Genomic DNA, 15,240 nt, shown 5'->3' with positions numbered 1-15,240 from the left:
GTGGGCCAAATGCACTGGCCCATACAGATGAAAGTGGAGGGACCACACATACACAATGTCAGAATCATTCAGTGAATATATAACTGTGCCCTTAACTAGGTATGATCCATGTACATTCTTTATATTAAAACTCAAATAACGGAATCTTAAAAGCCTTGTATCAGCAAAACATGATCCTTGCACTTTAGCTGCTATGGGGTATGACTTATATGGTGTAAGTTGCACATTGTAAAGGTAGTTAAGAAAATACACTGTAAGTGGCAAAGCAGTGTCACTTGCATTGATTTTGCATTTGAAGTGTTGCACCCATTTTGCACAACAACTCTAAAGGTGTAGAACAAGTGTGTGAGTCTGTGTGTTGTGGGGTTGTAACAGGAAAAGCAATTAGGAAGAGAATGTAAGATAAAGACGGGGCTCTGCTTTATTTTAAACACTCCTTTACTGCTTTCCTTGCTACAACCCACTCTTCTTCCCCTCTCAGTGTAAGCAGAAGAATCAAGCTCTGTTAATAAATGTTGGCCCTCATTTTGAGCTCATTGGTTTTCCACTAATGTAAATGAATGAATCTCACTGATACTACTCTGTATTCACATTGGTGTGGATAGGGTCTGGGTCTTTGTTCAGATGGATCTACCTCATCCCCGGAATGGAATTTCTTCCTCCCTTTGCGGAGTTTTACTGCTTATTATTATTCTTTGTTGATCCAGGTGATGCGATTCAATCCCCCCTCCCCCTTTGGTGACTTGCCAGCAATTTAACAAGCTTCACTGTGTGCTCTCCCTGCAGTCTGCAAGTTAGGTCTTCAGCCACTCCAAACTTAATAACCTTCTCAGCTCCTTGAAACTAATGTGCTGCTGACAAAACACCTGACAGGAATTGTTTTTCAAAACAGCCACTGTAGATAGCTGGGGAAAGGCAGCCAAGTCCAAAACTGCTAGCAGTTTCTGAGTGAGGTGCCAATGTGTTGTGAAAGAGTCTGTCAAGAAGCAGATGATTTTGGAAAGCAGGGCAGGTGTTTGTGCAGACTTTTATGTTTGTGTTCCATGGAGATAAAATTACCTCTCTCTGCTGAGTGAGCTGTCCAGGATTTTTAAAGAAAATGGACCTGATTCTTCTCAGTGTGAAGATGGAATAATACTTTGAAAGTCCCACTAATGCACATGTGGAGTGGATCCACTGAAGCCAAAGGAGCTGTACCACTGCAAAGCTGATGTGAGATCACAGTCAGGCTGTATGTCTGTAAGAGATGGTGGGATGTATTTATCTGGTCATTTAAGCTTAAGGATGCATGTTCTCAGTTCCTCTTTCCTGCTCCTTAACAAATACCTCTGGTCCTACTTCCAAGAGAGAGATTTTAACAGATTTAAGGCTATGCACTATGAATTATTGCCTTAACAGTTAAATCATTTAACCAGAGTCATGCTAAGAACTACCCATTGAATGCTGGGAACTTGTCTGAACTTTGTTTTGAGAATTGGGCTCTGATTTGTTTTGAGTTTGTTCAAGTTTCCTTGATTTTGAACTAAGAGCTATTGGAAAATTCTGAAAGGATGGCTGTGAACAGGCTAGTAGTTTTCCAAGAATGGAAAATTATAAAACTCAAGATGAACTGAGAAAACGCTTTTCTTGTCTTTGCTTTTGTTTTGTATCTGTTCTTTTCTTTATTTTCCACTCCAGCTTATGGGTGTCCAACCTACTGAACATTAAGAGTGAAATCCTGGCTCCACTGAAGTCAATGACAAAACTCCAGTTCATTTCAATGGGGCCAGGATTTTACCAACCTACCTTAGCAGATCCAAGATTTCATTTTGCCTGCTCATTTTTCTGGGATAGAAAACTGTCTAACAATGGAACTGGAACGCCAATCAAGCCTTTCTAACCTGACCACAAAGGGGCCAGTCAAATGTTGAAGTTGTTTTCTTTCTTCTGGGTTATAAATTGATCAATTTTTAAAAACTTGTCCTGGAACTTGTCCTGGATTTTGTTAATCAATCTTTTATAGAAAACAAAACAATTATGAACAAATTTTATTTACTGAAAAATAGGTTCTGAGTAAAAAAAATATTCTAATGATCATGTCAATGTTTTATAATTTTTTCAATAATAATTTCAACTAAAATGACATGAAAAATATTGCAAAAAGTGAGATCAATCAAAAAAGTCAACAGGATTTTTTTTCTTCAAAAAAGCTCATTTGGAGATGAAAAAAACTTTAGCTTGAACATTTTTGACCAATTCTAATTAAGTCCAATTCAAGTGACCCTGCTTTACCATTTACAGTATATTTTCTTAACTACCTGCTACCTCACCGGAAGAGGGAGTATCCTCTTTTCCTTTTTCATGTTTTCTTTTTTCATCCATGTTTGTCTGTATTTCTCTTTGGTGGGGGAAAGGGAGTTAACAAACCTCAGAGTTTTGTAAGTAAGCTGAGAACTTTTTGCTGTAACATTCTTAACATTTCCATCATCAAAGACAAGGCTTAAGAAACAAAGCTGGTTTTGTAACTTGCAATTTTTCCCTCAGACATAAATAAACAAAGCAGAGGAGCTCCCACCTTGTGTAGTTAGAGAAGTTAAACCTGCAATTGTTAAAAAGAACTTTATGGAACAGCACTTGCTGGGGGGTGTCAAAATGACAATAGATAATCATATAATAAAGGACTGCTGATCCTTTGCTTTCCCACTGTCATGAGACCCAATCCTTTCCCAGCTGCCTGACCTCTTGCAACTCTCTGAAGCTCATCTCAGCCCGCACTCACTGCCAGTTTCCTCCTCCTCTCTCCCTGGACACCTGCGCTCTGTCACCTTCCTTGGGTCAGGCTTGCCTTTCCTTCTAGAGTTTCCTGACCATCTACCCTCCTTGACCTGCCTCCCAGCTGCGGCTTTCCAACCCATGCTTCAAACAACCTGTTTTAAAAACCGAGGCATTAATAGGAATGATGAGGTATTAAAATCTTTGGGAAAAGCCCTTCGTGCTGACCCCTGGAGTTGGGAATTAAAAACACAAAAAGCCAGAAATTACATCAAAGTTCAAGAAAACAGAATTCTCTGTCCTGGGGCTTTCCATTTTATCAATGGACTCAACGACTCACTTTTCAGCCTGTGGAGAGTCCAGCCATGGAAGGGACATGATGAAGAAGATGAGATGTATGAATAAATCTTCTTCCTTGATACTTCACACCCCTTCTCAACTTACCAGGAAAGTGAGAGCTAATAATGTCCACCAGTCATGGATATAAGGATAGACAGGGAGGAACAATGCATGCTACAAAAAGAATTGAAGCTACAAAATGTACCTATGTCAAGGATGGCTGCACAGACTGAAGAGTTGAAAGAGTTATTATTCCAGAAACATGGGTTGAATGACAGAAAAATCAGATATGTTGTCTCAGTACGAGAGTCATTAGGATGTCAGGATTAATTCCCATCACATTTGTGGAACCTCTTTTTTCCCTGTAAATTGTTCAACTTAACCCCCTGTATGAGGAGACTTTGGCAAACCAGTAAAGTGCCTGAAACCACTATGGCTTATTGTTAAAGGCAGCCTAGTCAGCAAGCTGTAAATTGGCCATTGAGCAGTCTCAGCTTGACCAAGGCAGGAAGGGAGGGGGGTTTGGGGTGCCACAGAAAGGGCAACTTGACCCCGCGTCCTTCCTGATAAGAATTGTATTGAAGTTGCTGATACATGCATTTCAAAAGAGCAGGTTGTGCCCCAGGAATGTCTATTGGGGTCTCAAGGCTGCAAACTCTGAAAAAACCCACACCTGGGTTAATCAATAATCAGAAGGAACCTCTTGCTTGATCATTAAAACTGCTTACTTAACAAGTTTTCTTTAAGGAGCATGTCCTTCTATTACTAATGTATAAATAAGGGGGAAAAGCTTGAGATAGTTGGACTCGTTTGGGGACTCTTTTTGGACTCTCCCTCTGGATACATCTTACGGTCCCCACCAGCAGATGGAAAATTTGGGCACCGGAAGCCTGCCACTGTGTCACTTAAAAGCCACACTCAGCTTTGGTAATTATCAAGGGTTGGGGGTGTTTTACTAATCTGTTACAGACGTGTATAAGTGCTTGAGACTAAGTAAAGTTTAGCTTTAAGTGAAAGCACTCTTGTGTTGTCCTGTTTGTGCCAGCCATCTATCGGTTGGACGGCCATGTCTCTCCTAATTTATTTCCTGACACCATCTCACACAGAGTAAAAGTTACCAAGAGCTCTGGGATAAAAAACCCGCGGGTAACACCCATGCCCATACTATGGTTGTTCACCATAGTGGGGACAAGGCCAGAATGAAATGGGGTTGCTAGTCTGTGTTTAAAAATAAAATTACACTTCAGTGACTGAAACCTAGATGGATTTTTATCATTTCTTTTGTTGGCATCAGAAATCACAAATAGGTTCTTCTTGGAAGTTGCTAGATATTAGAAAGAATTTGTGTAAAAAAACCAAAAAAAAGATCCTTTTCTTCCCGGAACTCATTTCTGCAGGCATAAAGAACAGAAATTAGAGATGCGACAGAAAAGATGTCATTAAAGAAGTAGAATCAGCTCAATTAATTCCAGCTAAACTTTAAGTAATCTTCAATACAAAAGTCTTTTCCCCTATATTTTCTGAAACATGAAATATGAAAAACATTTGTTAGGGAAGGTAAAAGAAGAAAACCAAGGTCAGGACAGAGAAAAAGGGTCCAAAATAGACTAACAACCCATTCTGGAAAAGTATACACCATTCATAAAGAAATCAGATTGGATGTGATCTGAAGAATTTCCAGTTCCTAAAATTGCTGTTGAACTTCAGTCATTGTTTTGTACTTAAGGCTGAATATTGTCCTTGCTCTCTATACTTTGCCCTATGCACAATGATGCATCAGCACATAGAAAGACAGATGTTTGTGAAAATAGCTCAAAATTACACAAGCCCAGGATAAAATGGACTAAGGTTCATTTGAAATCACAACATTTTTTCAATTAAAATACTTTAATTGAAATTTAAACATTCTCCTGCAACATTATAAACCCAAATGCACCAGGTTGTTCTTGTTTATGAGGACCAGGAAGTGAAACTAACAAGTCTAAATTTCACTGTTGAAGGTCAGGTGACAAGCAAAGACATTAAAAACAACATAAAAAGCAAAAAGTAAATTAGAATTGTCTCATAGAAATATTTTCCAGTTTAACCCTTAGAATCCTGGGGTTGAGAAGTGAGGAAACATCTTATGAAATAGCTTGAATTTCCAAACATTTTTATACTAGCTGAATTGCTCCATAATCCCTAGCGTATAGCTGCATGGAATCCAAGACAGTTCTCTAGCTATTGAAGTAAGATGTTTGAGGTGTCTGTCTCTAATCCTGAGTTTAGTGTAACAATTGCTATACCAGGAGTGAGACTGTTTGCCCATTTCTGCTGCTTTAGAGAGATGGAGGTTTGAACCATTTCTTGCCTATTAGCTTGAAGACCTTGGTGAATTTGGGAGTTTCCAAAGATGGAAGATGGGGGTGGAAGACATCTTGTGTTTCCATAAACCCTTATGACAGAGCTGGGAATAGGTCTGGAAAAAATAGCTAGGGAGAGACTGAGGTTGGGACAAGGGAATGTGTTTGTGAGAGAGAGGGCAGGATAGTGGGGGTGGGTTTAGAACTGTGTAAACTGCAACATGCCCAATGTAGATCTCATTTACATGCACCAATGTAAATCAGGAGTAACTCCATTGAAGTCAAGGAAGAAAAACACATGTAAAACCAGTGTGAGATCAGACAGCTCCTAGCTCCATGAATGTTCAAGGACTTGGGCTGATGAGTTGGCAAATAGTACTAGAAACCAAGCACAGCCTGGGGTTGGGTGTATTCAGGGTTTTGGATGAATTCTTTACATCCCACTACTGACGACCTAGACATATGCCAGCTTCCAAAGGGCTGGTAATCGAAGATGTTGTAACAGGTAAGGAATGTTTTTTTAAATATATGTTGTTTAATCTTGACAACGTCCCTTTATATTGCTACTAAGGGTATATCTACACTGCACACCGTAATGTGTGACTACACGCCATAGTGAAAAGCAGGCTGTATCCACACTATGGTGTGTAGCTCCCTGTGGAAGGGAAAGGCTTCAGCAGCTGCCTGTGGTGGGGAAAAGCAGGCTCCAGCAGCAGGACACTACGTGGCTGAAAACAGGGAAAGGCACTACTTGAGCATGTAGAAAGCCCCATGTAGGATGCATACAATAAGGGTCTGGCATGTCTTTACTCTACTTGCCTAAGCCGAGCCTCACACCATCCACACTGGTAATGGTAATTATACCCATGCTGGGGATGTGGGGGGAGTGGAAGACACAGGACATCGTGTATGTACTCCACATGCTGATGAAAGCAGTGTGCACCACAGACATACCCTAATGATTTTCTGTGTATTATATATTGCATGGGCCTGATCCCCTTCTCCCATACACTGTTTTTTTCCTTACTAGTGTAACTTCATGAACTTGAGTGGAGTCACTCCTGATCTACGCTGCAGAGAGAGGAGAATCAGGTCTATATATTTAAATCAAAATGAAAAGCAAGGGTAGAGTGACATTCACCAGTGAGGTACTTTTAGTCAGGCTTTTATTATGTGAAACATATTTCTTTTGGATTCTTTTTTCAGTCATCACAATATTTAAAGGTAAAGTGGAAGAAGTTGAACTGCCTGAGGATAAAGTAGACATCATCATCAGTGAATGGATGGGTTACTGTCTTTTCTATGAGTCAATGCTAAACACAGTCATCTTTGCACGAGACAAGTGGCTGGTAGGTGCTCTGCATGTCATATTCCTTGCTGGAGGTCTGGTCGTTTATTTTCCAGTTGCAAGCCCTCCCCTTCTACTACCACCAGCATCAAAAAGACACAGTTATGTTCAAGTGCCCTTTCTTAGGCTTTAATAGAAAGATTAGCATGGGGAGCTCAGTAAACTGGGAAACCTTTCATTTTAAAAGTAAGCTTTGCTTTTGAGTGACAGCTGGTACAATTCCAATAGATGCTATTTATCTAACAACATTGCCGCAGGGTGCAAGAATCGCTGAGATATTAAAAGCCGATGTGAAAATCTGAAGGAGAACAATGAAGGCATGCGGGGGTGGGGGGTGCTTGTCTGGTTTTTGTATGTGCAGTTCAAAATGTGATGTCTTTGTCAGGTGAATAGATTACGAGATCCATTTCCCCACAATTCATCAACAGAAACCTGGAGGGCTTATGTTTCCAGACCGGGCCGCTTTGTACGTGGTAGCAATTGAAGACAGACAGTACAAGGACTTCAAAATTCACTGTAAGTACAAGTCTAATACATTCCTCCTGTGTGATCAGTTCCATGAAAATATTTTTATTCCCCCATTCACATTGTTATAGAGTAGCCTTATGGACTCTTCATAATAGATACATTGGGCATGATTCTCCTTTCACTTATCTTAATTTTACATCAGTGTGACTTCACTGGAGTTACTCCCGATTTACACTAGTGTGAGGTTAGATAAGACAAAACCCTCAGGTGGCTTTCTTACACTTGGTGTGTGATTTGCAAACTGTGTGAAATAATGAGAAAATGCACTGCAGTTTAAGAATTACTATTCGTTTTAATAGGCTGGATCTTCAGATGTGTAAATCAAAATAGCTCTGTTGACTTCAGTGGAATCATAGAATATCAGGGTTGGAAGAGAACTCAGGAGGTCATCTAGTCCAATTCCCTGCTTAAAGCAGGACCAACACCAACTAAATCAAATTAAATGGAGTTAGACTGATTTACACCAATTGAGCATATGGCCAGAAGTTAAAGCTATTGCTCTAGGTGTTTTATCAGCCTTAGCGGCTGTGAAGATGCACAGTGCCCCTGCTGATATTAGCATTTTGCATAAGCACATCTTTATTGTAGCCTGATTCTGGTCTCCCTTAAACTGACATAGATCAAGAGAAACTGCACTGAAATCAATGGAATCACACCAGTGTAAACCAGGTGCGAGATCAGAATCAGGCCAATTGAACTAAATTGAATTGCTCTTGAATTAGACTTGTGTCAGTGAGATGAGAAGCAAGCTCCTTGTGTTTATATAACACTCCCCTGATTTCATTGTCACATCCCATCAAGCCTATAGCTCTCAACTCCTTGAATTTCAATCTATTTTTTGCAGGGGGAAGGTGGTGGGGTGTCATTCTTCGTCCTGTATTTGTTTTACATCATCCAGTGTTTAGTTGCACCTGCGGAGAACAACAATCCTGCCACACTGCTGCAAGCTCCCCTCTGGCAAAGTCTTGCTATAAGAGAAGCTGCCGAGAAAGCTAACGGAGTGTGGGCACTAGATCACAAATACAATATCCAGATGAACACAAAGAAACATTCATTAGTATGGAACACTGTATTAAGAGGGAGGGGAAAAGCATGTATAGAACATTGTCAGTTGAATGTCTGATTTTTGCCCCCTTCCTCCAAAAAAACAACCACCACCCATAATCTTCCCTAAATATGAACTTCCTGGATTTTAGAGTCTGGGATTTTTTTTAAAACTGCATCACTCCATTGTGCTATCTAGAGCAATTACCATAAAAATCTACACTTTTGACTGCCTAGAGGTATGCAGTGTCGTGGTAGCCTAGAGGCAGCACTCAGGTGAAATTTATAATTTTTATTAAAGCTCATGTTAAAAAATTATATAATAAATACACAGGTTAAGAAAAGAGTGTCTGTACATCTGGGTATAGTGCTTAGATTATCCACAAATACAAAGTTGGTTTTTAAAAGTCAGAAGATACATACAGTGCATAATCAGCAACAACCCAAATTAAGGTAAATAGATTTAACAATGCAGTTTAGATATTAGCATCCAAGTATCTGAGTACATCACTCATGAAAAGTTATACAGAGCGTTCGTTGTGGAAAGCAAATATATTTCCCTATTCTCAGCACAGTAAGTACAACTGTAACGTTAACAGTTTGCAAAGGAACTTAACATTTTTACAAGTGGCAACCACTGTATGTGTGAAAGCTTATTGATAGAGCTGGTAAAAATATATATATTTCACATTATTGAAAAAAGTATTTAATTTGTCCAAAATTTTCTGAGAATTTATTTATGAAAAAAGTTTCTAAACATAATTTTTCATTTCATTTTGATGGAGAAAAACATAATTTTACTTAAAAAAAATTACCACTGGGGAATAAAAATAGGGTAGAGAATTAAAAAGGCAAGAGTGAGTTGACTTTTCCCCCCACCAAAACAAAAGTTTTTAATAAGGTTTTAAAAAAACTGCATGAACATTTACTAAAAAATTTTCACAGAAATTTTTGTTTTGGCTGTAAAGACCTTTTCTGGCAAAAAGAAGTTTCCATGGGAAAATTTCCAACCAGCTCTACTTATTGGGCCATGTGGTATATAGGAGCTTGGAAAAGAACTAGTGGGCTCAATTACCAGTCAGATGCACACACACAACTCCCCCTTATTGACTTCATCCCAGTCTTACAACCTGACAGCTTTCAAAAAAAAAAAAAAAAGTCTTGATTTTTCTGACTGAAGTGCAGTCTTGGGGCGGGCCTTGTTCTTCCACTGAGCTCAATGGGACTCATTAGCACCACAAACTGGATTCAGGATTGGGCCCATTACAAGGGTCATCTATAGCAGTGGTTCTCAAAGCCGGTCCACCGCTTGTTCAGGGAAACCCCCTGGTGGGCCGGAATGGTTTGTTTACCTGCCGCATCTGCAGGTTCGGCCGATCACGGCTCCCACTGGCCGCAGTTCACTGCTCCAGGCTAATGGGGACTGTGGGAAGCAGCGGCCAGCACATCCCTCAGCACGTGCCGCTTCCCGCTGCCAGTGGTAGCTGCGATCAGCCGAACATGTGGACACGGCAGGTAAACAAACTGGCCTGGCCCACCAGGGGCTTTCCCTGAACAAGCAGCGGACTGGCTTTGAGAACCACTAATCTATAGCACTGGCTCTCAACCTTTCCAGACTACTGTACCCCTTTCTGGAGTCTGATTTGTTTTGCATACCCCAAGTTTCACCTCACTTAAAAACTACTTGCTTACAAAATCAGACATAGAAATACAAAAGTGTCACAGCACTCTACTACTGAAACATTGCTCACTTTATCATTTTTACCACATAATTATAAAATAAATCAATTGGAATATAAACATTGTATTTACATTTCAGTGTATAGCATATAGAGCAGTATAAACAAGTCACTGTATGAAACGTTGTACTGACTTTGCTAATGCTTTTTATGTAGCCTGCTTTACAATTAGGCAAATATCTAGATGAGTTGATGTACTCCCTGGAAGACCTCTATGTACCCTCAGGGGTACACATACCTAGGGTTGCCAACTTTCTAATTCCAGAAAACCAAACACCCTTGCCCTGCCCCCTGCCCAACTCCCTGCCCTGCCCGTTCCCAAGGCCCCGCCTCCAGCTCACTCCATGCCCCTCCCACAGTCACTTGATCACCCTAGCTGCAGGAGACTTCCCATGCCCGCGGGCCCCTTGCCCAGGGGGCTGCAGTGCTGCTGTGCCCGGCGTGAAGGTTGAGCCCCAGAGCGAAGGGACCAGAGGCTGGCCGCCTGGCACTGAGGGGGCTCTGCTCTGCCTGGGCCCCGGGCTGCTGTCTGAGTTTTATTGTCTGGTTTTATTACCTTTTTATTTTCTCTCTCTGATTATGATGCAGAGGGAGGCAGAAGGTTACAGGTGCAGGAGGATGTGGAGGTCACAGGAGTGTATAGAGACATAATGGGAGTGCAGCAGTGTATGGAGGTGAATGAGGTGCAGGGCTGTGGGCGGTGAGGGACATGGGGGCGGTTCTAGGAGGTGGAGAGATGGGTGGGAGAGTGTTGTAAGGGGTACAGGGCTAGGATGGGTAGGGGAGGGAGGCAGGGCAGGATGGGATGGGACAGGGGAGAGAGATGCAGTGTGGGGGATGCAGAGGTGCAGCCCCATTCCCACCACTTGGAGATGGGGATACATACCTCGATCTCCTGGGTGCTGGCGATGGGGCGACCGACCACGGTTCGCGACAGGGCACATGCTGCAGCTCGAGCCCAGCCACAGGAGGAGCGCAAGGAGGAGAAGTGGGCTGGCAGCAGTGGAAGAGGCCTGCACCATGACCTCTCAACAGCCACCTGCTGAGCGTTCTTGAGTCATGCTAGTTCGGCCCCTGCCCTGCCCCAGCCAATGGGAGCTGCGCCTGCGGGCGAGGCAGTACACAGACCCCTCCGGCCACCCCTAAGCCTAGGAGCCGGACATGGTGGCTGCTTTCCAGGAGCCGAGCGGCGCGGAGGCTAGCAGGGAGCCCGTCAGCCCCACTGCACAGCGCTGCTAACCGGACAGTCAAAAGCCCGGTCAGCCGTGTTGACCGGAGACACCAGGATCCCTTGTCAACTGGGTGTTCTGGTCGGAAACCGGACACCTGGTCACCCTATGCATAACCCTGGTTGAGAAATACAGATCTACAATATCCAAAGCGGATTGTCATCTCCTCCTTGTCCAAAGCCAGGAATATTTTCAGATTTTTTTGGTTGCAGAAGCAGACAAAATCCCATAAAATCATGGGACACTTCATGTAAAATAACAAAACCTGCTTCCTGTCACCCAAAAAAGGACTCTCTCACTTTTTTGCCCCCTCTTTCCATCCTGTTTCCTACTTTCCCTTCTATATCTTGATATCTTTTCTTAAGGCATATCCAGTATCCCTGTTTTTCCCTGATTTATTGGTCTGTAAGATTTTTCATCCCTTTTAAATATGTCTGGTTCTCCCGCCCCCCCAGCCTATATTCCTTCCTTCCTTTCTTTTCTGATATCACCTTTCTTCCCTATTTATACTATCAATTTTTTTCTTTGTCTTCTTTACTCCTTTCTGTCCAAATCTCTTCTCCCACTGCATTATTCTCTCTCCTCTACATTTCTAACTCCTCCCTAGTCTCGCTTCACTTTTGTTTCTCCCAGGGTCGGCTCCAGACCCCAGCGCGTCAAGCGCGCGCTTGGGGTGGCGTCCCGCGAGAGGGCGGCAGGTGGCTCCGGTGGACCTCCCGCAGGCATGCCTGCGGAGGGTCCGCTGGTCCCGCGGCTCCGGTGGAGCATCCGCAGGCATGCCTGCGGGAGGTCCACTAGAACTGCGGGACCAGCGGACCCTCCGCAGGCACGTCTGCAGGAGGTCCACCAGAGCCACAGGACCGGCGACCGCCAGAGTGCCCCCCGTGGTGTGCCGCCCTGCTTGGGGCACTGCAAATCCTAGAGCCGTCCCTGGTTTCTCCCCATTACTTTGTGCTTCTTGGGATGGGAACCAGAGTCTCTCACATGCCAAATGCAGTGATGGATGCTTCAGAAGGTGCTCAGAAATCATTCCCCTGCCCCAAATCTCGAAATTGGTTTAAAAATAATTATTTTTGGGGGGAGTGGGGGTATTTGCTTTCTGATCTGTGATCCTTCAGGGTTCATATTTTCCAGCTTTTTTTATGGAACCATGAGGGCTATAAACTTGGCACTTAAAATGAAAGCTGAGATTCTCCTATAGTAACATGACTCAAGGAGCTGGGGCTGTCAGAAAACACACCAATATTGGGTGAGTAAGGATAGAAATCGCAACAAGAGGGTGGAAAAAGAAAAAAAGATTTTCAGGAGTCACTCCCAGGGGTGGCTCCAGGCCCCAGCACGCCAAGTACGTGCTTGGGGCGGCATGCCGCGGGGGGCGCTCTGCCAGTCGCTGTTAGGGCGGCAGGCGGCTCTGGTGGACCTCCCGCAGCACGCCACCCTGCTTGGGGCGGCGAAATGTCTAGAGCCGCCCTTGGTCACTCCACCTCCCAAATGTGGGCAAGTTGACAACCCCATCAAAAGACACCATTACCAAAGAATGTATCTTTGCCAAATATGTTGCAATTTAGAATCCTACTCACTGACCTTTTACTGTTGCTGCCAATTCTGACCCTGCTGGGAATTCCAAGAACTCAACTGCTGTGCTCTGAGAGGAGAAGCTTTTGCAAATCTGCTCCCTACCATGGTTTGTCAATTTACCTTGCTTGTTCTCATGCATAATATTTTTAAATGCTCAAAGTGCTTTTCCAGCCATTCTTCTACTCAGCACACACTGCAGCCCACATGACTTTTGTAACTTTCAGTTTAGACTTTTAACAGGGCAGTGTGGTTTAATGGAATTTGACTCATCTGGTTCAGGAGAGTGTAATATGATTTTGGTTTTAAAAAACAAATCCAAAAATGTAACAGTTCTTTGTATTTTTTCACAAAGAAATGTCAACCATAAGAGCAGAGCCAATGTACTTTCCCCCTAGGGGATCATTTGTTCAAAGAAAGAAACTCAGCAAGATAAAAGGCACTTACTGGTACAGTCATCAGAACAGTTCAAATACCCAGTGAGCTCAACTCAGCTTGCAAGCTTTTTAGAAGGCAATCTGTCATGATGTACTTGCATTAAGGTCTTGATCCTCCAAACACTTAAAGATATGCATAACTTTACTCTCATGACTAGTCCACTGACAAGATAGGGCAGGGGTGGCTAACCTGTGACTCCAGAGCCACATGCGGCTCTTCAGAAGTTAATATGTGGCTTCTTGTATAGGCACCGACTCTAGCGCTGAAGCTATAGTCACTGACTTTCCAGCATGCCCGGGGGTGCTCACTGCTCAACCCCTGGCTCTGCCACAGGCCCTGCCCCCACTCCATCCCTTGCTTCACCCTCCCCCAAGCCTGCAGTGCCCTCACTCCTCTCCCTCCCCCCCCTACCCCCAGCGCCTCCTGCATGCCATGAAACAGCTGATTGGGAGGTGCGGAGAGGGAAGGTGCTGACTGGGGGGGCTGCTAGTGGGTGGGAGACTCTGGGACCAGAGTGGGGGACCTGATGGGGGGCTGCCGATTTATTACTGTGGCTCTTTGGCAATGTACATTGTTAAATACTGGCGCCTTCTCAGGCTCAGGTTGGCCACCCTTGCGATAGGGGCTACTCATGTTTCTGCAGGATCAGGGCCTCCGAGATTAAATGTTATCTAGAAGACAGAGCAAGGGACAAGGATCCAGGGTTTTTGAGTTCTATTCACAACAATTTGGCTGACTTGCTGTGTGATTTTTGGCAACTCATTTAAATGCCTACGTTTTTAAAAGTGTCCACTGATCTTGGGTGTCTTAGTTATTGGGGAACCCAAAACAAGAGGCCACTTTTAAAATTGTGGGCCTTGATCTTCCTGTGCCTTCTCTGCAAAATGGAGATTTTGCCACTTACCTATTCAACAGGGGTGCTGTGAAAGTTAACTAATTGGTTGTGAAATGCTTTGAGATTCTGGAACAGAAGCAGCTAAGCAAAGTGCAAAATATTTATTTATTTATTTTATATTACTTCTCACCTTTGACACATCCATTTGCATTGACAGGGTGGGAGAATGTGTATGGCTTCGACATGACCTGTATTAGAGATGTTGCCATGAAGGAGCCCCTGGTCGACATAGTAGATCCAAAGCAAGTGGTGACCAATGCGTGTTTAATTAAGGTCTGGTAATTCCAAATGTACTTAAATGCTTACACTTACTGTGGCATTCTTTGGAGATGCATTATTTTTTCTTTAACACTGTCTTTTGCGGCTACTAACAAGCTGCAGATACCATCAGTATGGAGTGTGATAAAATTAAGAGGGAAAATAATCTTAGTTTTCATAATATCTAGTATATGCATGTTGCACATGTCGAGTGTCATCAGCTCAGCTAAACATGAATACTAATACCTTGGTCACATATGGTACTACCCAAATTGGAAGATGTCACCTGAGAGTGGGATTTTGTGCTCATCTGGCTGCTGCTATAAATGGATCTCCAAACATACCTTTAAATGCTCACAAATTAAAAATAAATCTTTTTTTTTTGAGGGGTGGGGAATCAGTGCAAGTACTGGGCAAATGGAGACACTGTACATATTTCGATATGTATTTTAATTATTCTTCTTCCCTGCGAACAGATATTGCAAATTTGAGATGGAAAGCTACTGGGGAGAGGTGTTAAATGGATTCTAGTTACAATAAAAAGACTATGGTACCAGATGATATTAACTCTACTGGAATAACTCCAGTTTTACCCCAGTGTATGAGACCCACTTTTGGCCTTAAATTGTCAACATGATTTCTGTAGCCAAGTTCTCACTCTTTTTCATACTGGAACCTCCCAGCACTCTTCTTCTGTTTAGCTTGGATATAACTGTGACTCAGCTCCTATTTAGTAATATGTGAAGGGTAGGGT

General features: G+C 43.0%; 1 protein-coding gene across 1 annotated transcript in view; it reads left to right on the top strand.

Annotated features, from left to right (window-relative positions):
* PRMT8 (protein arginine methyltransferase 8) overlaps positions 1–15,240 on the top strand; it is a 104,681-nt gene that overhangs the window by 72,319 nt on the left and 17,122 nt on the right. The window contains exons 5-7 of the mRNA XM_045004386.1: positions 6,639–6,781; positions 7,209–7,296; positions 14,386–14,501. Of these exons, the coding sequence (XP_044860321.1) occupies positions 6,639–6,781; positions 7,209–7,296; positions 14,386–14,501 (347 nt within the window). The remainder of the gene's footprint in view (positions 1–6,638; positions 6,782–7,208; positions 7,297–14,385; positions 14,502–15,240) is intronic.

This window comes from Mauremys mutica, chromosome 1 (genome assembly GCF_020497125.1).
Source record: "Mauremys mutica isolate MM-2020 ecotype Southern chromosome 1, ASM2049712v1, whole genome shotgun sequence".
In the NCBI taxonomy this organism is placed as follows: Eukaryota; Metazoa; Chordata; order Testudines; family Geoemydidae; genus Mauremys; species Mauremys mutica.
The sequence above is the reverse complement of the archived record's forward strand: the minus strand, read 5'-3'. Positions and strand labels throughout refer to the sequence as shown.